Genomic DNA, 25683 nt, shown 5'->3' on the forward strand with positions numbered 1-25683 from the left:
CACATCTTCCGATATGCTGGGTAAAAAAACCCACACGTAGGCCTTTGGTAGTTTGATTCATGTTATCTGTAGCCATGTTACCATTAGCCGATTGGTTTACATCCTGCACAAGCACGCATGCGTGGTGTCGATGGATGCACATGTGAATGACGTTAGCAGCTTTCCTTGGTATAACTAAGTGGACGTCCTATATAGCAGAGCGGCAGGTGACCACTTTAGACCACTGTATTGTAAATATTCGATCAGCTCTTCCAGACAGTAGAAAAATAGAAAATTACAATTGATGAAAATGTTTCACTTTTTCTGGTACGTGTAATAGAAAAGAAGAAACGTTAACAAATTATAGGCCTATAGAGTAACTTTTGTAGCGGGCATAATTTTACAGTCATGACACCTGCTGACATGATTTTTTTTTTACTAGTTTAGGCCATTTTATTGTCAGTCAACCAGTGGAGATTAGTGCGTTTCTGGCTAAGATAGCGAAAAGATTTCACACGCTGAACCAAATACAAATATCCTCACTTTAAAGGATACATTTATTTAAAAATAACAAGAAAAACCCAGGGATTCTATTCACAGAAGATAATTATTATTTAACAACAAAAATAAATAAAGGGCCTAGCTTGAAGATGTGTTGAAGTTGGGGATGACTTGTCTTGGCTTCACTTGGAAATAAGCTGGGGAGCTTGCAGTTAAAGGACTTGCAGTTCGAGTGGGCTTGAATGAATTCCAAAGATCATTGGCTTAGTGCAGATGGTGTGTATGGCTCGATTGCACTGTCTCTCCTTCCCCGGCTTGAATAAATCAGGTGTGGGGAACAGAATTCACGTGACTCCACTCCTTTCTCCATGCTCCAAGTCACTGACTGTCCAGCAGTATATGCAGCTCAATAGGCTCACTGATGTCACTCTAGTGCTTTGGTACTGCTAGGGGTGTCTTTGCCTAGGGCAGGACACGGACGAATATGTTAATGCAGGTTAATGCAAGGAGAGATCACAGAGACAACAGAACGGTCTCTGTTGAGTCCAGTAGCCAAGTGAAGTACTAACTATACTAAGTAAAATAGTTGTATGGACTATCAAAAATGAAAGTCCCTTGTCATGGTTACCAGTGTCATGGTTACCAGTGCTGGTCAATGCCCTCGTCCACCTGGGTACTGCGTTTATGTGTGTGGGTTGGTCTACACAGAAATGATCAAAGTGCTACAAGGACACTATACCAAGACCGGTGTCTTGGGAATTACAAGGTTACAACTGTTGCGGTCAAAGTTTGGAAGTCTGAGTTCGGGAAATATGAGTGACTCATAATCAGGAGGTAAAAGTTAATTAAGATTAAACATTAAAATGTCAAAGTCCTGAGCAATGAAATTGATTTAAAGCAAAAGGAGTGCACATATCAAAAAGATTAAACACCCTGATGTAAGAAATGAAATAAAGAAAAAACAAACCACTAAATACATGTATATGCGACTATAGTAAAAACCTACTTAGAGGTGAATCAAGTCAAATGATTGAAATTTATCAAGTAAACAGAAGAATGTTGCAAATTCACAGACTTAATTAATTTATACAGGAAGGAAATATACCTCTCTTCACTTTAGTCAAGAGAATGTGATTGCTCAATGTACGCTAGAAGTAATATATCATAAAAACGTAAGGAAAATAATATACGAGTAATCCTATAGGAGTCAGTTCTTTCTTAATTAAGTTTTACTAATTCAGAGGTCTTTTACATGAGAATGTTAAACTTCCAAATCAATGGAAACTCATACAGCAAGTTACATTAATTCGGTGTTCAGGGACCATGAAGTCAGAATGTATGGACAGATTGTGGAAGATATCGCAAAAGAAATGGTGTTTGCATCTGGAAACAACAGAATCTTAAACAGATGTCAACGTGGATAGAACCTCTAAAGTGAACCTTGGCTTAAATTAAGATGTGCACAAATTCTTTTGCTCTTTGAAAACATTCTCAGCCAAAATTACAATGACTGCAATTAAGAAATACAATGTGATATTAACCTATAACGACTTGGTCTAAACTTTGAGATAAGAACAGACACTTCAATGTAGGCATAAACGTAAGACAAAAGTATCATCAAACTCACCAAGAGCAGGACAGGGACGAATATGTAATTGTGGCAGGTTCAATGCAAGAAGAGATCACAGAGACAACAGAACAGTCTCTGTTGAGTCCAGTAGCCAAGTGGAGTGGAGGGTCCGACTGGCCACTGAATTCATCTGCTCCTCTTCAAGGACGCTTGTGGTTGGTTGCAAGTTCTACTACCGTCAACCTGCCCACACGCGCTGCAAAGCAACCCACACATGTCTAAGAAACTGCATAACCTAACTCTAGGGGAGTGAAAATTTCAAAAAAAAAATGGGGGGCACAAAATTTATCATATTACCCATTTAATCTACTTTTTTGCTAATTTTTTTTATAGTTAGAACTATTTTTAAAATATGTGTGACGACTTTTTCATCGGTGCTTTGGGCGAGCCTTGGAGGTGCGTTCGTTTTAAAAACAAAAGTTGGGGGCATATTCAGGGACTGCTTGCATTATAGAGTACTGAACCATGAAGGGAACCGGACGGCGTTGATTCTCTCCCGATATTATGGGTTACGGTTGTAGAATGTGTTATTTTGTACTGCCACTTTTTTTACCCAGTGTTAGGCCTATGCTCCTTTTGCTCACCAGCCCAGCGATTTACCTATTATTCCGCGTTAAGCAAATGTATGCTACTAATTTCGGGAAAGGACCAATTAAGAATGGCATAGCTAACTCTTTTAAGAAAACGGCTTCTGGCCACTGTCTTGAATGTAACCCCCCCCCCCAAAAAAAGAAACCAGACAAGACTGACCTCATCCTGAACACAACCAGAGGGCGCTATTTCCGTCCTACAGTGTACGTATTTTGCGATTTGCTTTGGGTGAGCGTGTACATGTATCGCACATGAGACAGTGTGTGGAACCGTAGAAGATGCGAGCAATACAACCTCACACGGTTGCATGGTGAGTGTACAAAGTTGTCCCTTCCGCTGAGTACCACTCTTTATTTTGCCCGTTTTGCGCCAAACGTACATGTATGTATGCAACCCCAATTGGCAAGAAAATAGCTGACCGTATAGACAAAATACGTCGAATTTGAGTAATGGTTCGGCTTCGGAAGGCATTATTGCCATCTAAGACATTTTATGCTTAAATTCCCAGAATTTCGGACGTAACTTTGTTCATTTTTGGTAGAATGACGTCACGCAGCGACTGTTTGGTGCGGTCATGATTGAAACATGATTGAAACGAGCCTTAGTAAGTTGCGTTTGTCCAGGCCTTTAGTGTGGAAAATTTGTGGTTTTTGTGATTGATGCGAATTTACATAACATTTTGGAGGTCATTCTTTCGATTTCCATTACGAAAAATAATTCTGGCGTTCTCTTCGTGGTTAATTCGCCTCTGTTCGCACAGGTATTTGGAGACCGAGCGCCGATCATATAAGCTCATTTTGGTACCCTGCTCAGCTCAATACAGCACTTGCTGTGAAGAAATTGATCGGCGACCAGTTTCAGTTTCCACGTGATATTGCAACGTCGTGGCACGATCTGAATCTCTTGTCTAGAGCTAGGTCTAGGTCTTCGCTCCATTAGAAATGCGTGGAGACGCCCAGACAATAGACATAGCCGCAGCTCTGGAAGCCCGCTTCGGACACGGCCTAAGCTTACAAATACAATGAGCACGCGCGCGCGCGCGCGAGATGACATGTTTGGCTCGCGTTGTCGGGATTGTTTGTATATGACGTAATTCACAGGAGGTAAGTGAGAAATGTCCCTGCCTTACCAACCAACAATTGAAAAAAAAGGACGGCCCAGACGATAATGAGATTTCCGTGTGACAACTTGAAAACCCAGTAATGTGGGCTTAAGGTTATTTTGCCCTTGCCTCTGTTGATTTTACACTGCTTTTGCTATGGTAAAGTGCATCCTAATCCCTTAGCCCCAAAAATGGGGTTCATTACCTTGGGCACCCTGTTCCTATCACAGGGGAACAAATTCTACTTTTCAAAATAACTTATCTTAACAAGTTGTTGGTGATGTCCTCTTTTTTGAGAGATATTTTGGGTAAAACGGCAGCGTACATGACAGCCCCGAAGAGCAGTCCACTAATTCAAGTGAGAATTTCTGACCAGCTCATTAGCATTAAAAGTGCCCCCACAATATGTTTTGAAAAAGAGATTGTATGGCCCCCAAAATGGTGAGATTGTGTAAATCTTTGCCAGAATCAACTCCCTGGGTCTTTAGGCTTTCATCTGCCATGAGAGCAGCATGGCTAAAAACTACTCTTGAAAAATACTCCAAAGTGCCCGAGAAAGTTGAGGGTTGTCACTTGAAAAATGGCTGCAAGCACACTTTCGAAAAATCACTTTTGGGGGGGTACTTTTGTTTTGAGGGAATAACTCAAAATGTAATCAGTTGTGTTTCAGATGTCTCCGGGATGTTGGTACACATATTATTGGGCCCCGAACAATGCTGATTTTACACTGTTCAATGGGGCCGGAATTAGTGGACTACACTCACATATAAGCGAATGTAGTCTGGTTCCTTGACCTGGATGGAGATTTGTTTTAATGAAACCAAAAAGCCTGACTCGGGTAACCAGACGAAAAACAAAATGGCGTCGTTCGACTGAGTGGTTGTCTTTTGCCAAAGTCGGGTTAGAAATTTGAAGTTTTCTTGCTTAAATATTGTCAAATTTTACCTAAACTAGGCCTGTCAGGAATGAGTAATGGTTCCTTATGATCAAAATGTTTGTTAGTTTGAGAAAGTGGACTTTGTTTCCTTATTATAGGAGCAGGATGCTAATGGTAATGAACCCCCCACAAAAAGGGCTGTGGGGGCTCTCTTTTACAATTTGTCCCTTGTCTGTCGCCACCACAGCCCTATTTCAAGGCATGTCCTAAATGCCTGAAATCCAAACTGCAGGATTGTCACAAACTGAAATGAGAATGACTCGACAATTTTACCTACACCGGCACATTCCTTAGAGTTTGGACATTTATATGAGCACCTGAGCTTTCCCAAACCTAGCCCATTAATGTGGCCTACCCTGGTGCACTCCACTACAGCCACATGCTCATATACCTTCACTACGTAATCTTACCTCTTACTTTTTAGAAACTTCCAGCTAATTTTTGAACTTAATCCTTTCTTGCACATATACATTGACGTTGACAGCTCAAATCATCATGGCTACAAGTTTGTGACCCCTAAACCGTGACTTCACATTATGCAAATACAGCACCAGGAGTTCAGATGCGACTGCTAGTTCCTGTTTACCCAGGCATGGGCTGGTAGTCATGGCAGTGAGCAGTTTAGGCATATGGGCATGTGGCTGTAGGGGAGCACAGCATACCGTAGGCCACATTTATGGGGCTATCCCAAACCGTACATTTTCGATATATGGTGCTTTGAAAACCGGGCCTGTGATGTTTCTATGCTGACCATGGGCGGCGCCACGTCGGATTGTTGGGTGGACTGCCCAATTCAAGGGAAATTCTTCGCCAGGCCAAGGCACTCAAAAAGTACCCCTGCAGTTTATTTGAAAAAAAGGAGATGGTGTGGCCTAAGAAATTGTGGGATTGAGGAAGAATGGCCCAGAATGAACTCCCTAGATTCAAGGGCTCCCATCCTAGGGCAAAGCATAGAAAAATACCTCTGAAAAATTGCCCCAAGAGCCTGAAAAGGTGGAGGGATGTCATTTTTGGGGGCGAGTTTGTTTTTTGTGGATAATCATTGGTTAACCTACCAGAAATGGAAAATCAAATGAAAGCTGAATGACCCCAAAACACTTTGTTTTTTGTTTAAGAGGCCTGAGGGACTTCGGTTGCCCACACCGGGCTGCAAACATGGTCAATTTTACATTCTTCAATGGGACTTCAATCAGTTCAGTGCACCCTATATTTCAAAATGGCAGCTTCCATGGGGGTTTGGCAGCCGAGATTTAAAAATGGTTTCTGCTGTTTACATTAATCTTAACTAGGGTTTGGAGACAAGAAGAAGGTCTGGTAGACAGTTTTTTGATCTTATACAATTTGGAGCTTGTGCCAAGCATTTCTGAGTACAGGTTAAAATTTTCAAATTTTTTGCTGTACTAAACTAATTTTGGTTGGGGGTTCTACTGTAAAATCTTTCCGTACTGAAAACAAAAAGGAGAGCTGTAGTTCATAGGATAACTGTGCTCTTTTGTTTGTTCATCTGACTGTCTGCATGTTTGTCAGTCTGTCTGTCCATAGAGGAAGGACACAGAAGGAGTTGCAACTCTGGCACTTTAAAGTGTTGAATGATGTCACCGCTGAGTCAGACGAATAACAGAAAAATTCCAAAACTGCCTGATTGCTGCCGGCATCTTTTAGCCAGACAAGCGTGGCCAGTAGTATCCTGGCAACACTTGTAGTTTTTGGTTTGCAATTAAATACAAATTATTGCTGTGACCAGGATTTGGAGAAAAATCTCTGATATTAGACCTACTTTTGCCATCGTAAATAAAATTTTAAAATTTTGATTCACATTTTCATTATCTATCCATCAAAGTTTGAAATTTTATTCTCCCCCAGTACATCAGTTTTCAAAGACTTGGTAAGAGTTTGGCTAAGACTGTCCAAGAAAATGTTGACTTTTTCTGGAAAGCCAAGTTCATAAGTGAAATTATGAGCTATTTCATCAAAGGGAGTGATCATGAAATGTCATAAAATACACTTTTGTACAAATGCCATAATAAAAATGATTGAAACAAAACAGAAAATCTGTAAACAAAAACCGGGCCATTTATTCCAAAAATAACTCCAGAAGAAAGTGCTCATTAAACGCAATGACTGCACATAATTTATGGCACACAATGTAATGCAAGCAACTGCGCAAGCATTAAATATGTTTTCATAAGATCAAAACAAGCACCAACGATGGCATGAATATTCAATTTCCTATACCTCAGTGGATGTAGATTACCAGCGACAAATTGCAACAGCGATCAGAGGGTACAAAGGGGTTCATGGTTGTGGCACTCAAATTGTTTCCTAAATTGCGCGAATCCGAAAAGACGGTATCAATCCATGTGCGCTCGGAAAATTGTATTGTTTCTAACGCACAATGCGATTGGCCGTATCGTTTTATTCTTTTCAGTAACAGCCAGTAGAAATCAATCTTACGTGCTGGAAAGACTATTGTTATCGCTTCAAACACACAGGCTGATTGGACAAAACGCTGGATTATTTTCGCGATAGCCCAGTAGAAAACATTTTTTCTCGTTGCACAATATATCGTTAAAATGTATGGGGTACCGTGAAATCCACACGTACATTCGTATGATGCGTTCAATGTCGTGTGGCTGGCCTACGTGTGTAGAGTATCAGCTCGACATGAATACATGTACGCATGGGCCGTGTTGTGTACGGAAAGAACCCGTCGTGTCTACAGTGTAACGATAGGCTGTACAAATGTACATATACATGCATCTGCAATCAAAATACCACTGCACGGCATGGTGTTACATTTACGGTGTGTATTTCTTTTCATGCCCCCGCTAAAAAAGGCACTAGCCCGTCGGACTACCGACAAGTAAGAACTTCTAGTCCTCCCACTAAAACCACTAGCCTCGGGCTAGTGGACTACCGCTAATTTCGACCACTGATCATATATAGGTTAGGTTGTGACCTACTGTGATGTGTGATGTGGTATGTGGGTATGGCCGTTAAGTGTTGGAGGGCCCTTTGCTCACTATGTGGTGCATGCGTTCGAACAATAATGGCCCAACGCAGTTCGGGTCTGACCGCAGAGCGAGGCTTAGTAAGCCGCCCCGCTTCCCTGTGGTGCGGTTTTGCGTTTTCCAATTAGCGGCCTCGACGAGGAGAGACCTGATTAGGCTGAGGCACCTCGGGCCTGGATCGTCACAATCAGGTGGACTGGAGTACCGCAAAACCTGATCGATACCCTCCTTGAATAGAGAGAACCGGAGTACCGCATCTCCCAGATCAAAACGGCCTCTATAGATCAGGTGGACCGGAGTACCGCGAAGCCTTTGATCTCTGATGACCACTACCAGGATTGATCAGGCTGAGAGTGCGGTTCCGTAATAAAGCCCTTGATCACTGATGACTTCCACCCACCTACTCACCACAGAGCCAAAGCTCATCCGCAGCTCCAACCTGCATGTGGATTCCGGTCATGAGCCTACTGATCTTGATCTCGGACATACTTCGCAAGAGACGACCGACCGGATTTTTGCCCAGCCCTTCCTCCGCCCGTGCCGGCCTCCAGTTCCCATGCTTCCACTAATTCCAAGAAGCGCAAGGCCAAGTCATCCTCCTCGGCTTCTTCCTCTTCCAAGACCAAGAAGAGACACCATTCCCAGCCGGATCCGCCTCCATGGATGGCGACTCTCCAGTCTCTTTCGGAGCCCTTCTTGTCGCTCACCCGCAAGATAGACTCTGAGCCTCAGCCAGTGGCGAAGGCACCTGATCCGGATCCTCTTCCGGCTGTTCTGCCTCCTACTCACAGGCCTCCTTCTGTTGCTTCGGACCAAGCCTAGACTCATGCCTGACCAAGCCTCGACTCATGGCGATCCGCCTCCCTCTGAACTTGTCCTTCAACCCTACTCTTTTGAGGATGATGACATCGACTCGTTGGCTGGTCTGACTCAATTGGAAGGCCGCCTCCGCCTCCTTCAACGCAACATGATCCATGTTCTGGGGCTCCTGTCATTGGATCCTGCACCGACAGAACATGAATGTGCTTCATCCAAGTGCCACCCTTTATGACTTGAGTCAGCTGAGCCAATCTTCCCAGAGATTCCGCTGGACCGTTCTTGTGTGGAAATGATGAATGCCCTGGCAAAGGATAAACACTGGCGCGCATTCCCGCCCAGAGCTTCATCTTATTACTGGTTTCCTCGGGAGGATATCTCTCGCTTCCTGTCAACCACAGATATTCCTGACGCTGCAAGAGACAAGATGTCGTTCGATTCCGGCAAGGCGAAAACCTTCCAGGGTAAGGACAAAACTATCCTTGACCTGTCCCTCCGTTGCGTTGATACGGCGTCCCGCTTTGGCCCCCGATGTTCAGCTTTTCCTCTCCTTCTATCGGAGTATATTGCCCAGGCCTGTGAAGAAGAATCTGCTCTCTTCAGACTTTGAGGCCTTAGCTTTACGAGGCTTTGATAAGGGACTTAATTCGATCTTTGAATAGTTCACTTGCATTTCCATTCTGGCCACTTCTACCCGCAGATCCAACGCGATGTACACCATGGATATCCCCTACGGGTCCGTCAAGAATAGGCTTATGGGCCTCCCCCTCTGGGGGACGATCTCTTTGCTGGGAAGTTCACTGAAGTCCTTGAGTTGGAGGTAAAATGTATGGAGACTGCTAAGAAAATCTCGCTTCGTGAACCAGCACCTCTACACCATCATCGGTCATCGGCCCCGCAGCGAGCTCCTCCTACATCGGCTCCCAGAAGTTTTCAGTCATGCCCTCCCGGCCGTGGTTCTTCACACCATGACCCCGGTCCTATCGGGGAACGGGGTTGGTGACTTCTTCCGTTTGCCTTTGGCGGCCGCCGATCCCCAACCCGTCGGCGGCCGCCTGGGTAACTTCAGCAGGTTCTGGTGGGAAATCACCGCGGACAGCTGGGTCCTCTCCACCATTGCTCTTGGCTACTCCCCTGAGTTCACGAGCTCCCCACCGTCCGGGATGGTCTTCCGCTCCACTCCTCCTCCATGGGACAAACTCAAGTTCTGGAGGAGATTGCAGCATTGTTACACAAAGGAGCCATCACACTGGTGCATCCGAACCAGCTATCCACCGGCTTCCTTTCGTCTTTTTCCTCGCACCCAAAAAAGACCTGGGAAAATGGCGACCAATAATCAACCTGAAACCGCTCAAAAAGTTCATCAGGCCAAGGGGGCTTTAAATGGAGACTCTGAGCATGGTCCTACCCTCTCTACCTATTCCGTGCTGGGCCACCTCAATAGATCTACGGATGCGCTGCCCCAACAAAGCAAGTTCTGCCACTTCTCTCACCCTCGAGGCCACGACACGTCTAGGGTTCCTCATCAATTACGACAAGTCGGCCCTCGATCCATCACAACGGCTGACCTACCTGGTGGCAGCTTTCGATCTTCTCAAAGGTGTTGCGACTCCGTCACCGGAACGCATCCTAAATCTGCAATAATGTGCCCTTTTGTTCCTGCGCTCCAAGGCTCTTCCGGCGCTGGCCTGGCTCCGCTTCCTTCTCGGATTTATGGCCAGCCTCGTCAACCTTGTTCACTGGTGTCGACTGCGAATGCGGCCACTTCAACTTCATCTCCTGTCTCAGTATCGCCCCAAGATCGATCCGATTTCTACCTTGACGAAGAATATCACAAGGTCCTGGTTGTTCTTCAGAGATGTCTCCTTGGTGGACATTTGCCAGGCGACTTGTTGGAAATCTCCTTCCACCTTCACTGAGTGCTACCTGAAGGATGTCCTGCGGAGTGAGATGACTCATGGCACAGCAACCCTACGCTCAGCGATTGGGACAGCATCCAGCACTGTCCCTCACCAAGCAAAGAATTCCTCATCGTAGATGCTATTCCTTTGTTCTAGAATAGTGATTGTTCGCTTGAATAGCACCCACCTATGTTCTCTTGTAATTACTCTCCCATCGCCGACCCTCCTTCAGGGTACGGTGCTTCTCTGCATATGTAGGCTGGATAGGGGTATGTGAACGCAGGAGACTCCTCCTCAACATTAGTGTGGGTCAGGTGTCCTAGTGATACTTACCCTGTCCAGCAGCTCCCGCCCGTCCTTCTCCACTTTGGCTCCGGGGAACTTCTCTGCTTCGAAAAGAAGGACGAACATGGTGGCGGGACAGCATTGCATTATGCTGGGTCAGGGGGCAGCATGCATAATCATTTCTTTTCAGCAAATTGTAATAGCCACTTGGGAAATTTGCATATGTAGGCTGGACAGGGGTAAGTATCACTAGAAGACCCATCCCACACTAATGTGGGGAGGAATTTAGAGGTCATTCTTGGTGGATAAATTCATTTTGTGCCCAGTACTGGGTAACATCTATAGGGAGCCATAGCATAGTACTGTTTATAAATTTGGGAATGTTTTCTGCACAGACTGTGATCCCTGTATAAGCCTTGACCTGAACCAAGAGAGAACACTAATTCCTTGGCATCAGAGGCTCCTTTGGTTCATGAATGACTAGGACATGCAAGCAGCCCCATCGCTACCAACAAAATGAATACTCCAACCAACACGACTCTTCTCAACCAATTAGGCTGTGCTTCTACTCAAGGTGGATCAGCATTTAGGGATGGCAGCTGAAACCTTAACTAGAAGAGATTGACTGGCTGAAAAAATAGGTGGGGTTGTCTAATTATAGCCCTAGACCAACACTTCTTGTGTTGTGGGATTCCATCTGAATGCAGATGGCTGAAAATAGATCTTAAGAATGCCAAAGATAGAGGAATGTTTAAATCGATGCCTAAAGGCTTGAGAAAAATGACCTTTTGGAAATGTACATTATTTTAAGGTGTTTTGAAGAATAAATGTACTTAGCTAACCAAGCAACAGTAAAAAAGAAACGGAAAATGGCATCGAAGAAGATGAGATTTTTATGATTTTTTTTTTAGAAATTCCAGTAATGTGAGCTTGTATATTATTTGACCTTGATCTTTGTTGATTTGATACTGTTTTCAATGATGTTTCAGTTGCTGTTGTAAAGTGCACCTTATAATTTGAAACGGTGGCCCCAAATGTGAGTCATACGGGCTGAAATTCAAACATTGTTTGTTATTAGTTTCCCTAGTTTCAGCAGTGACAGAGAGACAAGAAGAAGCTAGTCCCTGGACAAAGTTTTCTGAAGTGTGACAGATCAGAGGTATCATATCACTGGGGACAATACTCGACAGATATGGAAACAGCTTACATCGTTTTCTGATATTAGTCCATGGTACCTGTAATAACATGCCCAGTTTAGTAAATCTGTACCTTAGGTTTTGTTTCATAAGCTTTTCAACTAATGAGAATCTCCGGCCTTTGGGGCTGGGTTGAGTTTCTCTGAACAAATTGGAAGATGCAATCATTAGGTGTGATTGTAACATTTGTCACAAACTGAACAGAAATTGGAAAGAGGCTGAATCCACAAGCTGCTTGCAGTGAATGGGGAGTTGTACTGAAATAATAAAGGGGATGGGTGGAGATTATAGAGGGATAAATGCCACATTCCTGGATCCAAATCATGTACAAGGATGACTACACACTGCATTCCACAGGTGTCATATAAAACATCTGGACTGTTCTTTTATTTTATCATAGTCAATGAAGCCATCAGCGGCCATATTTCTGTGTCAGATACAAGGCCTTTCATATGACAGTTTGTTACAATATGGCATTTGAGCCAACATTCACACATGGTTGGTGGTGGCTTCAGTTGGTACAATAGCATTTTGAGTCTAGGGTTTCTTTATGACACAGGCAGGCTTCTATAATACACACATGAGGCGGAAAGTATGATATGGAAGCCAATATTTACCATAATTCCTGGGTGTAAATTTTAATCACATCTGTCTTGAACCACATGTCTGGAAGAAGGTCATTGGGGAAGCACTAACAACTTCTTAATCAGTTTTCTCCACCTCTCTCAATCCTCCTCAGTGATTAGTCATACAGTCTGTGATAGAAAAAGTTTCTTTGGTTTTGTTAGTTGTAGCATTGATGAAGAGACAAGACCAGACCCCTGGGAGACGGTTTTCTGGATTGTAACACATCACCAGATATTTGCTACCGCCAACACTACTCACTTGGTAAGCACTTTATATGGTGTTCTGATTTTAGCCTCATAAGAAAAGGCATGTTCCAGCTTTTGAAAAAACAGCAGCTGTACCTGAGTTGTATAAATGTACAGTTCTGTAAAATCTGGAGCCTGGCTTGGACTCCACTCATGAAGATGATGAGAGCAGCTGGTAGAAACGTTGAGTACTCACTCAACGGTTCTTAGTCCACAGTTCAAATGGTGCAGTTTTGTAGAAATTTGGCTACTAACATAGAGAGGTATCGAGTTGTTTCTCACCTCTAACCCTTAGCTTTGGAAATTTGTACATATCTCATGTATCTCATTTGTACATATCTCATATATCTCATTTGTATATATCTCATATATCTCATTTGTACATATCTCATATATCTCATTGTACATATCTCATATATCTCATTGTACATATCTCATATATCTCATTTGTACATATCTCATATATCTCATTGTACATATCTCATATATCTCATTGTACATATCTCATATATTTCATTTGTACATATCTCATATATCTCATGTGTACATATCTCATATATCTCATTGTACATATCTCATATATCTCATTGTACATATCTCATATATCTCATGTGTACATATCTCATATATCTCATGTGTACATATCTCATATATCTCATTGTACATATCTCATATATCTCATTGTACATATCTCATATATCTCATTGTACATAGTATCTCATATATCTCATTGTACATATCTCATATATCTCATTTGTACATATCTCATATATCTCATGTGTACACATCTCATATATCTCATTTGTACATATCTCATATATCTCATTTGCTGCATTCCGATGTTTTCCCTTCAGAATTCCAACATAACTAAAGCTCTTCAATTCTTAACTTTTCAATGAGTTTGTAAATAGTGCACAATTCAAATCATACAGGTATTTAGAAATTTGGCCATTTAGTTAAAGAGGTATTGGGTCTTTTCATTGATCTACCCTGAACTTTGAAAATACATCTTTCACCCCATCTCATTTGCTGCGTTCCGATGTTTTCCCCTCTGAATTTTTACATAAGTAAAGCTCCAAAAATATAAATTGTAAAGGAAATCAATTCCTCAGTAGTCCACGGTTCAAGTCATGCAGGTATTTAGATATGTGGTCATTTAGCTAGTGACGTATTGAGTCTTTGTTCTCCTCTACCCCTCAAAAGTACCTATCTTACCCCATCGCATTTGCAGAATCCCGATCTTTTCCCCCTCTCAAATCTGATATAACAAAGCTTGAACAGTCTAAATTTGTAAAGAAATCTGTTTGTAAATAGTCCACGCTTCAAATCATGCAGGTATTTAGATATTTGGTCATTTAGTTTGAGAGTTATTGAGTCTTTTTATTGCTCTACCCTTCACTTTGGAAATATTTCACCTTCTCACATTTGCAGAACTTTTCCCCTCTCAATTGTGACATAACTAAGGCTCCAACAGTCTAAATTTTCGAAGAAATCTGTTCCTGAATAGTCCATGCTTCAAATCAAGGTATGTAGATATTTGGTCATTTAGTTTTTAGAGGTATTGAGTCTTTTTGTTGGTCTATCCTTAACTTTGAAAAAACATACACATTTCACCCCAACTATTTGCTCCATTCAGATATTTTCCCCTCTGAATTCTAACATAACTGATCACTCATAGTCCCTCAAGGCGCATAAAGATGCTCTAGTGACTTCATTGCTAGTCTGTTTTTGTAAACTAATGCAGGTATACATGTACACTGTAAAGTAGCTGTGTATATGTCCAGCAAAAAGGCCAAATTACTCTGACTTGCAGTGTTCTTTTTCTCATGATTCCTGATCTTTCTGTTACTAAGGGAATAAATCACCAATTAGGACCGAACCTCTTTAAGTAGGAGACAAATCCCTCTGCTGAAACTCGGAGGGAAAAACCACTCAGATGAACAAACAGAAATAGTTGGTTGCTGCTGTTTGTTTGAAATTGGAATAGAACTTAATATTTGACTTTATGGAAGGTTGAACTTAGCCTCACAAACAACTACATGTAACTCTGTATGATGTACAAGGACACTTCCTACTCTTAGAGAAGTGCAGGTGTTTGCCAAGGCTCTCATCAGTCTTTCCACTGACAGTTCGTGCACAGACTAGGGGCCACTCAAAATTTTCAGTGTTTTTCAAATTTCTATTTTTTTTTCATATTTTTTGATCCACCCACCTGCAATTTGTATTTAAAAAAATTGAATTTTCATTCAGTACATGTTCATTATACATGCATTTGATATAAATTCATATACATGTAAAAATCTATAATGCAACACAGTATGGCAAAATGATGGCTGGAATTGCAATAAAATGATTGCAATCGATAGCGCACGCAACAGCATGCCATGTCTAATCCACTCAAAAATGGATCTCCCGAGGTACGGCTACGCCTACAGTCAATTACCGCGTCTCCACGCACATGCATACATGTACATGTATGTATTTCTATTGGAACAGAGACGTAGACCTAGCTCTAGCCAACAGATTTGGATGCAGTTTGCTGCTGTCTGGTTAGTCTTAGATACAATGTGATGAACATATCACCATTATTAGCAACTGGTTATATAGTAGGTTTATATAATACGCCTGGTACCCTGCTACATTTGTCTTTTATCACCGCTGCAAGTGCCCAGCTGCCAAGGCAAAGAGTAAAAAACCACCTCATTCCATGATGTTTCACACATACATAATAATGTACAGGAAGGGTCAGTCTGTCTGTAAATGGAAACAAAGCTAATAAAGATTGCATTTTGGGAATGCTGGCGTGGCGTGCACGCTACACGTATTTCAGGCAAGTCACAAAAATAAGTTTTTCTGGATTCTAATATAAAAAGTAAATTTCGATTTTCAATTTATTTCCTTAACCCATCCACCCACTATTTAAAAAAAGTCAAAATTTAAAAAATACTGAAAATTTCGAGTGGCCCCTTAGGAAGACCAGTGTCCATTGCAGGAAAATCACCTGGAGAACCATTCACTCTTACTCACTTTTTAATTCACTCATTAATTGCCTGGTCTTGTCACAGGAGGAGTACTATCACCTTTTGGAGAAGATCTACAAGATCCAGAAGGAGAGAAGCGACAGAAGAGGATGCAGGAGGTACTGATGCTGCTGCTGGAGGCATTGCCCATGATGGCAGCAGCACAGCTGCCTCAGCCCCCCCACTAACTGACCAGATCAGTATGTCCACTGGGAAAATGTAGCTCTTTCAACCAACTTATATCAGAATTATGCTGTACATTACGAAATGTATATGGTCTTGAAGGGTTATTTTGGTGTCAGTGTTGCTTTGGCTCAGCAATGAAAAGTGGACTGGTAGAATGGGGCGTCAGGTTGGCATAGCGACACTTTTGTCACCTTACACTTCTGTGAATCCAGCCCAGGTTTAATTTGTGGATTTTTCAGTCTTTACTTAACTTTTTGGGGTTTTCTCATCTCTATAATGATCATGGGGAGTTTTTCCTTCCACTTCTTAAACTGAACACTATCCTCACATATTTGCATCTGTAATTTGAAGTTGTACATCGTCACATTTCTCAAGTGGTTACTGGCAGCCCTTTGAAAAACATGCTGGAAATTATATTGCCGCCATCAATAAATAAAGCTACAATTTTTATTGTTATTGTTGTTGGAATTACACAGGGGAAATGGTATTGTTTATGGTAGCAGGGCCAGGTTTCCTTCAGTTTAGTTCTAAATGTGGTCAAAATACAGACTGATCATTTGTGGTTCACTCAAGGAAGTCTGTACACAGGTTAACATAAATTTGGTGTGTAATTTCTACTTACGGTTTTATTTCAATTCCAAGCATCTGTAACTTTTTAAGTTATCACTGAATAATCAAGACCTTTACTTTATTTGTAGTTTTCTGAAGGCTTTTATTTTACTTCATATTTGAAGTGATGTCACCCATAGATCATCGTGCAATTTTTATGACTGCAGATGAATTGACTGAGAGTGTGTACAAAATGCAGATGTAAAACAAAAATTGTACGATGCAAACAACAAATAAAAGTGTAATGCAAATGTGAATTTTATGTTTTGAAACACATTCCATATCTCGGTATGCGGAATGAAGACGTCAACTGTAAATGTAACTAATTCAAGCTTAAAATTATATTTCTGATAGGAGCTTCATTTCAGGTGCTTCTGGAAAAAATCTTTTTTTCTGCACATGCATTTTGTATTCCAAAATGGTCCACCAATCAAAAATGGGCTTGTTTATGTGTCAGGCTTATGTAAAATAAATACAAGCCTTTTGCCTTTTAGACATTTTGGAGAAATATAGGTTAGAAAGTACAGATTTGATCTTGTATGGCCTGTTCCACTTCACCACAGGTCAATACATTTGAGACAAATCTAGGGAATCTCTGTGTACAAATGATTCAAAATGATTTTGAATTCTAGATGAGTACTCCATGTACTTTTTGTAATTCCTCTAATCTGTATAATAGTCGGAGGATTTTAATTGACTGAAATAAAATATGTAGCCTGAGACATTAATAATATGTCCATGATTTGAACTGCACTTTATTACTCCTTTTTTGCAACTTTCTGTTCCTCTTAAGTTTCTTGTATATATGAAAGAAACCTGGAAGTTATGCCTCATGGATACTCTCATTGACTCGGAAAAGTGCTCCGGAAATTTAAGAAGCTATTAAAGGAAGAATGTTTTAAAGAGGACACCCTAACGAATATGAAGATTTTTAAAAGGTGTAGCTCAAATGTTGCTTTTTTCTTGCTTTTTTAAAAGGTGTAGCTCAAATCTTGCTTTTTCCTGAATGAAAGAATGAGATAAGAAAAAAAAGTCTCTGATTTACAGCGAATTATATTGTGGAAATATTTCATTTTCCGAAACAGTTCTTGTTAGGCAAAGGTGTTGGCATTTCTCCTGGGATGGGGTAGGGCACTGCATTCATCAGCATTAAACTGAAAAAAATAGGTAGACGGGTGTTAACGCTGAGGTATTTTCAAGTACTTTGATTTTATTTACTCACTTTTCCCTAATATAAAAACTGTGATATAGAAACAAAATGAAAGAGGGCCCTTTGAAAAATGTCCAAATAAAGAAACCCCGGTCAGCGGCAAAAGCAGGGATAACGCCAAACAGTTTCAAAACAGCGGTCCCAAAAAACCCATTTACGATTTTCACCCACTTCTATTTTCTCTTTCCCCAGGAGGAGATGGGGGAGGGGCCCCTCCCTCTTGCAACGTGCACACGCACAAACTTGAGAGCGCGGTTCTTGACCACCAAGTCACTGCCCTGTGTACGTCGTGTGTAGTGACTTGGACCAATGCTCGGACGAGCTTGAAGCTCAAGTCGTCTTATCTTGCTAGCGCTACCGGCCTTTTCCAATTGAGGGCGCTGTACATGTGTTAGATGTGTCCGTCCTATCCGGCCCGCGATGATTACGCTGCGTTCGAAGTTTTGTGAAACTTTACGATTTTCAGCAAAGATTGTATAGCGCTGCGCTATACAATCTTTGATTTTCAGCACAAAAAGGACGTCATTGGTGAAGCGTGGGACATCATGTGGTACCATTTTCCCACAAAAACAACTCAAAAGATGGTCAACTGATGCAGGTATGTTGAAAACCACTTTTTGTTTTCAGGACTTGCTAACATTTTGGCACGGTGTATGGAGGCCTATGGTACTTTTCCTAGTCGGTGCAAAAGGCCCATCGTACGGAATTCCATATCTGCCGTCGTTCGTCGCCTTTTGCTTTTTGTTGTGCCCCAATGAGCCGTATCTATGAACGCTGGGGACGCTGTCGAAAACCGAATTTTTCACTTCCGGGTGTTATCATGTTGTCAAGGATAGGAAGGAAAGTTTTTGTGCAACCTCAACTACATACAGCTGGCTAGCCATGGCACTTGACATCTACCCTAAGGGGGAACAGGCCTTGTTCGCTAAAAGCTGGATGACTCCATTTGTAGTATTTTGTGCTTTGGTGAGTATCTCTAAATAGTTTGGTAAGATATAGGCCTAATGCAACAACTTCATGAGACACTTCAGAATATAGCCAAGGCCTACCCTGAGAAAAGTCCTGGATATTTTTGCAGTCCCTCTCTTAGCTCTTCTTTGTAAGCTGCACCATGTGCACGGCTGGGCTAGGCTAGGCTTTTTGTAGAAACCATCCTAGGCTTAGGCCTAGTACATTTACCACTCCGCAACATAAATTAATAAATTTTTGAATTAATTTCATTAGCCTCCCTATTATAGGGCCTAAATCGCTGTACTGATGTTATCTCGAAGAGGATGTCATTAGAAATATTTTGATATAAATTTGGATTCCGTCGGACCCTGCAAAATAAAGAAAAATCTATTTGAAGTAGGGATGTTTTGAGATGTGTTTTGTATATGTGTAATGCAGATCAAAATGTGATAATTTTGTACACAAAAATGAGTGTGGACTTTAACTGAAAGCTTAACATAAGTGTTTTTGTAAAATCGTTGTTCTTATTTGTGCCTTATTTCAATGAATCAAATGCAGGCTGTACTTCAAAGTTCAAACCGATTGAAAATGGAACTGCACGCAAAAAGACTATTTAAGTAAACGAGTTTCCAAATAAACAGCGCTCTCACTCATTTAGTCATTCCCCTACCTATAATAAACCTTTTGTTGTTTTGCAATGCATTATTGGTTTGGATGACAAACCAGCAATACATTTTATGCACAACCCTATGGGTGCAGTGTACATGTACCTGCAAAACAATCTGTTACCATTTTATTTCATACTCCAGTTCAAGTCATCCTCTTCTCACAGTGTTGCATTACAGATTTGGGATGAAGATACATGTATTCACAAACCTTGAAGTATAGCATGGCAGAAAAGACAAATTCAGGGAATCCCTTCAACAATACAATCTGGTCATAGACCATGCCTTGACTGAGATCGTGAATACTATTGCCCAATCAAAATCATGACTTGTAGCTCATTTATCCTACATTGACCAATCACGTTATTTTCAGCCTAGAATGCTTTGTGCCCTCAAAGAAAGACAATCAAGGGTGATTTTTCCTCTCACAAATATTTGAAAATTTATTTGTTTAAAAAGTGCAATAAAGAGCGTATTGCTGTTGGCCTTGGGAGAAACTGACTTTTTTTTTTTAGATTATAACAACTCAAATTTCTAAATGTAGTTTTCATCTCCCTACTTACAGAACGTGCAGAATGATGCCAATGTGTAACGCAATCATGGCATCATCCTTAACGGAGGATGATATTCCAGGTGCAAAGTTTGAAACAGACCCTTTGTCAGCAACATTGCTGCGACTAAAGAGATGGTTGGCATGTAGAAGAGGCGCTTCAAGTTCCAGAGTTAAATTTGTACAGAGGTAAGTAAAATGAGTCTTTTCATAGCAAATATTGTACATTATTTTTTTGGGGGGTCTGATTTCTTGTACAGGTAACTGATACTGATATCTAACCATTGATCATGCTAATGGCAAAGAGTGAAATAACCTTTCTGAAATGACTTCTGTGGGGACATAATGAAGACTACTGAAGTTTTGAAAGATGTTGGATATCTTTGTTGAGCCATTATAATTTTAAGTGACACCAATAATGGCGCGGTATGTACAGTTGACTCTCCTTATGACAAAGCTGTAGTAACTAGGACTTTATTATAAAGAGTAGAAAAACAAAGAACATATAAGATTCAAGAAAGTAGGATTCTCAATATGTTTTCTTTGTAACAGTATTTTGTTATAACAATGGTGTTTATGTGAGTCAACTGTACCATTGGTTCAGTTCTAGAAGTATATTCATTCCAAGTGCTATGTAGAATTTTCCAGTAGCACCTAAGTGCCCGTAGCCCATCAAACTCCAACAGCAGGTTTTGCTAGGTTTTGGCTGGTTTGGTACCATACCGTAAGCACATGGTGTTGGACTATGCTAGATTTGGTACAGTAGGCCCAGGATGATGGTGTTTAATTTTGGCTGAGCTGGTACTGTCAGGTCAGCATCTTGGTTACAACAGTGGGTGTCAGATTCTGCTGGCTGAACGGACACCGATGGCTCCGGCTGGCTGGCCAGAAGAGCTCACTGGGTTAACACACAGTGAGCTCTAATGACCAGTGTTGGACTGTGTGTGTGTACTTGTGAAAGGAGCAGACGGAGCTCTTCTATGTATTAACACAGTCACGAATCGAGGTCGGATTGTAAATCGAGGACGTCCTCAGTTCGCAATAAGGTGAAATTTGAGGCCGCAGTGAGCATTTATGAGGGTCAGCGAAATTTCAAGGCATTTGGAAGCCGTCCTCGGTGTACGCATTTAACGCGCCGGGTGTTTAAAAACACCCGCTCGAAATGGACAGTTTCGGCGCATCCCTGGATGGAATAGCGCCCTTCCTAGCTCTTTTGCTACCCTGTCCGATCCGCATTGGTGAGCACAATAAATGTCGCCAAGTGCCGGGGACGCATAACCCCCAACAAATATAAAAGCCTCCAAACTGTCGAAAAGCATCATAGCGTCACCTTGCCATCACGCCTGTGGACTTCTGTAGCCGTTCTGAGATGTAGGTGTCTTCTAGTGGAAAATATGGTGCGTAAAAACGATTTCATTTGAAGTAGAATGTTGAGCATGACCAGACCCTATCTTGGTACGGTTTACTACATCATTAAATACATGGGCCCCAGTGCTGGCTATAGTACCATGCTATTAGTTAGAGCGTGGTTAAAGTGTGGCTGCTATCCACCCCCCCCCCATTTTGTCGATAGGCTAATGTAGATCTTGCACCGCTGTTCGAGTGAATGTGCCAGTGGAATAGGTATACGTATGCAGTCCGAAAAGCTCAATCACATAATCCAGTTGAACAGGTTCCTTCAACACATTTTTCCAGCCGCAAGTGAAGACTTTTCTGTTGTCCATATTTTCTAGGCCTAATTGTGTTTAAAATTTTAGTTCGGGGTGGGGGTTTTGGGTGGATGTGGCTCTTGGGAGCCCCGATACCTGTCCCCCCCCTCCACCACCACCACCACCACCACCACCACAAGTCCATACCCAATTAAAAGAAGACAAGCGGCTTAATGAAAATAATGTTCAATTTGTTTTCTTGCCAGCTGACCTGCTCACCGTAAGTGGAGACGTTTGGACAGTATGGCTGATTCGTCCACCGGTTCCAGCAGTAGGCCTACTTCATCTGTTGCTCCAAGTGATGACACGTCTGACGTCCAGCAGAACTGTGGTGTGACCGTAATGCAAACCAGTAATGAGGTTGGCTGCAGGAAATGGGACAAGAAATACTTCTGCTTTTACTGCGATGTACCCCAGGCCAAGCTCCCCCGTCATCTCCAGTCATGTCACAAGGAAGAAAAAGAAGTCATCGAGATCGCCGGTGAGCCCAACGCTGGTGTGCGTAAGAAACTTCTGTTGAAAATTCGCAATATAGGCAATCACAGGCACAATTGTCAGGTTCTTCGTGAAGGTCGTGGTGTGCTCGTTGTCGGGTACAGGCCAAATTGCAAGGTATCTCCCGATGTATGGACCATGCGTATATTGTTACGGCTATTATGTGCGTACCGATTTGTGGCGACACGTGTGCCCTTTGAAGCCAGCACCCAATCCACAGACTGACAGCACCGGTAAGAGGGCTCGTGTGGGTGGACGGGTCGCTCACAAGAGTGATTTGTTGAAACCTCCTCCTGTTGGCGTGTCGTTCCAGTTACACCAGGTTCTTATTCCAATGAAGAGAGATGATGTGGCTTTGGTAGTCAAGAATGACACGTTGATTGTTGAATTGGCCAAGCGTGAATACATGAAACTAGGGCACGATGTAGATCAGCATGGCTACATCCGTAACAGGGTGCGTGAATTGGGTCGACTCGTTCTACAACTCCGAAAGAACACCCAGCAACCAAATGCATCACTCGAATCATTTGTCCATCCGCACCACCTTTCTGATATTGTGAAGGCCGTCCACGATATTGCCGGCTTCAGGGAAGACAAACAGTTGTACGATGTTCCGTCACTAGCTCTGAAGATTGGTTATTCCGTCAAGAAGTGTGCACTCGTCTTGAAAGGAAGTGCCCTAGAGTCCGGCCAAAAACACAAAGCGGAGCGTGCCGAAGAGTTTCTGCAGTTGTGTGAATTGAACTGGCGAGACCTTGTGTCCACACACGCACACAGAATGCTGTACCAAGGAAAACGCAACAAAGTCACCATTCTCCCGACAAATGCCGATGTAGTCCACCTGTCGTCGTTCCTTCATGAAGCTGGCAACCGGGAACTTCAACTCCTGCAGGGTGCTCGGGGCAGACAAATCAGGCCAGTTTGGCAGAAATTGAATGAGGTCAGTCTGTGCCACCTCATCATGTTCAACCGAAGAAGGCAGGGGGAGGTTTCAAAAATGAAACTTGACGATTTCCACAAGCACAGCACCGCCAAACTGGAGGGGGAATGCCTGTTGAGTGAGTTAGAACGCCAGCTGTGCAAGATGTTCCGTGTTGTCGAAATAGTCGGCAAGAGAGGCAGAACTGTTCCCGTGCTCCTAAGCAATGAGGCAGTAGCGTGGTTGAGTGCCCTTGTCGCCAAGAGACATGAAGCTGGAGTAGCCCAAGACAACAACTTCTTGTTCGCACGGTGTTGTTATGGTGGGAGAGGCCACATACGAGGGAGTGACTGTTTAAGGGCATGTGCAGATAAGGCTGGCCTTGACAATGCATCCAGCATCCGGTCCACCAAACTCCGTAAACATGTAGCAACTGCATCGCAAATTCTTGCATTAAAGGAACATCAGCTTGAAACTCTAGCCAACTTCATGGGCCACGATCTGCGGGTACATCACGAATACTACCAATTGCCAGATACTGTACAGCGGGTCACCAAACTGTCCAGACTTTTCCTGAGTTTGGAGAGGGGCAACCTGTCTTCCCAGCAGGGCAAATCCTTGGATGATCTGCATGTAACTGGAGGTAAGGGCACCTTGTACTCAAACCATGTTTCCCATGTTCCGTCTACCCAACGCTTGGCTTCGAACCAAGTCAACCCAACCCAGACTCCCATTTTGTAGGGCATCGTACTGGGCCAGAAAGAATACCTCTCTTCCTATTAAACCCCCCCCCCCCCCGAAGAACAGACCAGTACAAAGAAAGACGGGGGACAAAAATCCCCCCCATAAATGTATCTTGCGTCAAGAACTCCCAAAATAATGTTCCATTTTGGCCGTCCATCCCCCCCCATATCTCAACACCAAGCAGAGACTGCCAGACACCCGTGCATGTATGTGTGCTTTAACTGATTGATCTCAATTTGGGGTTTACTCTCAGAAGGCTTCACCAGTGAAGAGGACAGCAGCGAGAGTGGGGACAGCAGTGACAGCAGTGAAGACTCCTGCGATGGATCCGTCAAAAACGGTAAGATTTGGTCTGTCTGTCTGTCTGTCTGTCTGTCTGTCTGTCTGTCACTCTGTCAGGCTGTCTGCTGAGGTGTCACCTACATTTCTAATGTCCTTTTCTTGCCTCTACATTAATAGGACAGCTTCCTGGTGTTGCTGCTGCATCTCGAACAAGGGAACCCTCTCCGCCATCGAGACGAGTGAAGCGGCGTCCCTGGACTACAGCGGAGAAGACAGACGTCCAAGAAGGCCTGCGCAAATTCTTCCAGTTGAGGAAAGTTCCTGGCAAGCTGGACATCGAAGCAGCTTGCACTGTGGCACTGCAGACCCGTACTTGGAGAAACATCAAAGACTTTTGTCGTAACACTATGAAGTTGTAGGCAAGTTCAGCTAGGATATGCCACACCAGCCATTCTCTCGAGACATTATACCACATTGATGCAGAACCCTATAGTGGTAGGCCAATCATGCACTCAAATTTTAGCGGCCAAAACAACCAAAAACTTGTGAGTGTTGTCCTCGGTGTTATAGGCTGCACTCACATGGACGAGAAGTCCTCCGTCTGATAGTTTGGAAAGTATGCCCTCCATTTGCAGTGTCTACATGTATACGTGTACATGTAGTGTGTGTACAGTGTACACGGATGGTTATAATGCTCTGACTAGTAGTACTGGGTGTTTCAACTTGCATGTGTGTGTTGCTGGTCAGCATGGTCAAGGACATCATACATGTATTTTGCATACAAAGGTAAGACTGGTACGTTTACTTACAGGAGGGTATTGGAATTTTTATAGAATGTAAAAAATTCCACACAATTATTAGTATTGTACATAGATGCATAATGTGTTCTACAAAGGTACATGTAAGTATTATATAATATCCATACCAAGGTACATGTATGCATAATATGTATTTTTTATAATAAAAATGCCAACACTTCCTATAAATATCAGTGCAACGCAATATTCACTCCAGTTTCATTTTGAGAAAAGCCTCTCAAAATGACTGCAAGGGAGGTGAAAAATTTACAGCAAAGTTTGAGAAGTGAAGAGCGAGAAATTTTCATGGAGAATACTGTGGATATATCAAAGGAAAGGATGTGTCTAGAGCATGGCGAAAGATCTTCAAAGAATAAGGGAAAAGGAGATCAGAAGAAAGGAAAAGGAAAGGCTCCAAAACAGTACAAGGATGCCAATTTTATGGCCAGGAGAAGGAAACAGGAGGATGAAGAGCTCAGAGCAGCCATCAGAGCTAGTTGCAAGGAGAAAGGAATACACATGGGGAAAAGCTACAGAGCTATGGTTGACGCACCCCATTACAGATCAGCCAGCAAAGATGATAGATATTGTCATGGAAGTGGCTAAGCATCATTTGGGAGTGTATCACCACATCTTCACAGACAGGTTATACGCCTCTGTCTCCCTAGCCTGTTGCCTCCTTGCAAAGAAGACGTACGTAACTGGCACCGTCAAATCCAATAGCA

At 42.6% G+C, this 25683-nt stretch overlaps 2 protein-coding genes and 1 long non-coding RNA gene across 10 annotated transcripts in view; all 3 read left to right on the plus strand.

Moving 5' to 3' along the window:
• Positions 1-2933: 2933 nt before the first annotated feature.
• LOC147799521 (uncharacterized) lies at positions 2934-17350 on the plus strand. 4 transcript variants are annotated; one of them, XR_015424914.1, is made up of 6 exons: positions 2934-3011; positions 11149-11394; positions 11832-11912; positions 12738-12837; positions 14253-14346; positions 15887-17350. It is a non-coding gene; the product is annotated as an uncharacterized LOC147799521 (long non-coding RNA). The 4 variants fall into 4 exon arrangements; XR_015424915.1 differs by having other exon boundaries at positions 11149-11327; XR_015424913.1 differs by lacking the exons at positions 11149-11394; positions 11832-11912 and having other exon boundaries at positions 2937-3011.
• Positions 17351-18253: 903 nt separating this feature from the next.
• LOC110988129 (uncharacterized) overlaps positions 18254-25683 on the plus strand; it is a 498416-nt gene continuing 490986 nt past the window's right edge. For 3 of the 5 annotated variants that reach the window (XR_015424931.1, XR_015424930.1, XR_015424932.1), the window contains exon 1: positions 18254-18444. Coding sequence is in view for 2 of the 5 variants with exons in the window: in XM_087135112.1 (XP_086991238.1) it covers positions 20038-20201 (164 nt within the window). In the remaining 3 variants the exon portion in view is untranslated. The other 2 variants (XM_087135112.1, XM_087135113.1) reach the window with 2 other exon arrangements.
• Positions 22440-24662, plus strand: LOC147799522 (uncharacterized). The gene is made up of 3 exons (XM_087135029.1): positions 22440-23778; positions 24133-24219; positions 24339-24662. The coding sequence occupies exons 1-3, from the start codon at positions 22551-22553 to the stop codon at positions 24578-24580; spliced, it is 1557 nt and encodes a 518-aa protein (XP_086991155.1). The 5' UTR covers positions 22440-22550; the 3' UTR covers positions 24581-24662.

The sequence above is a fragment of the Acanthaster planci genome, linkage group LG03 (assembly GCF_054643075.1).
Source record: "Acanthaster planci isolate LZ-2023a linkage group LG03, COTS_SCS, whole genome shotgun sequence".
Taxonomy (NCBI): domain Eukaryota; kingdom Metazoa; phylum Echinodermata; class Asteroidea; order Valvatida; family Acanthasteridae; genus Acanthaster; species Acanthaster planci.

Excerpts from the sequence above, each read along its gene's own strand:
- LOC147799522 (XM_087135029.1), top strand. The coding sequence starts at position 22,551 with ATGAAGAGAGATGATGTGGCTTTGGTAGTCAAGAATGACACGTTGATT. Across the intron at positions 23,779-24,132 it reads TGATCTGCATGTAACTGGAG|AAGGCTTCACCAGTGAAGAG; the intron begins GTAAGGGCACCT and ends GTTTACTCTCAG. Across the intron at positions 24,220-24,338 it reads CGATGGATCCGTCAAAAACG|GACAGCTTCCTGGTGTTGCT; the intron begins GTAAGATTTGGT and ends CTACATTAATAG.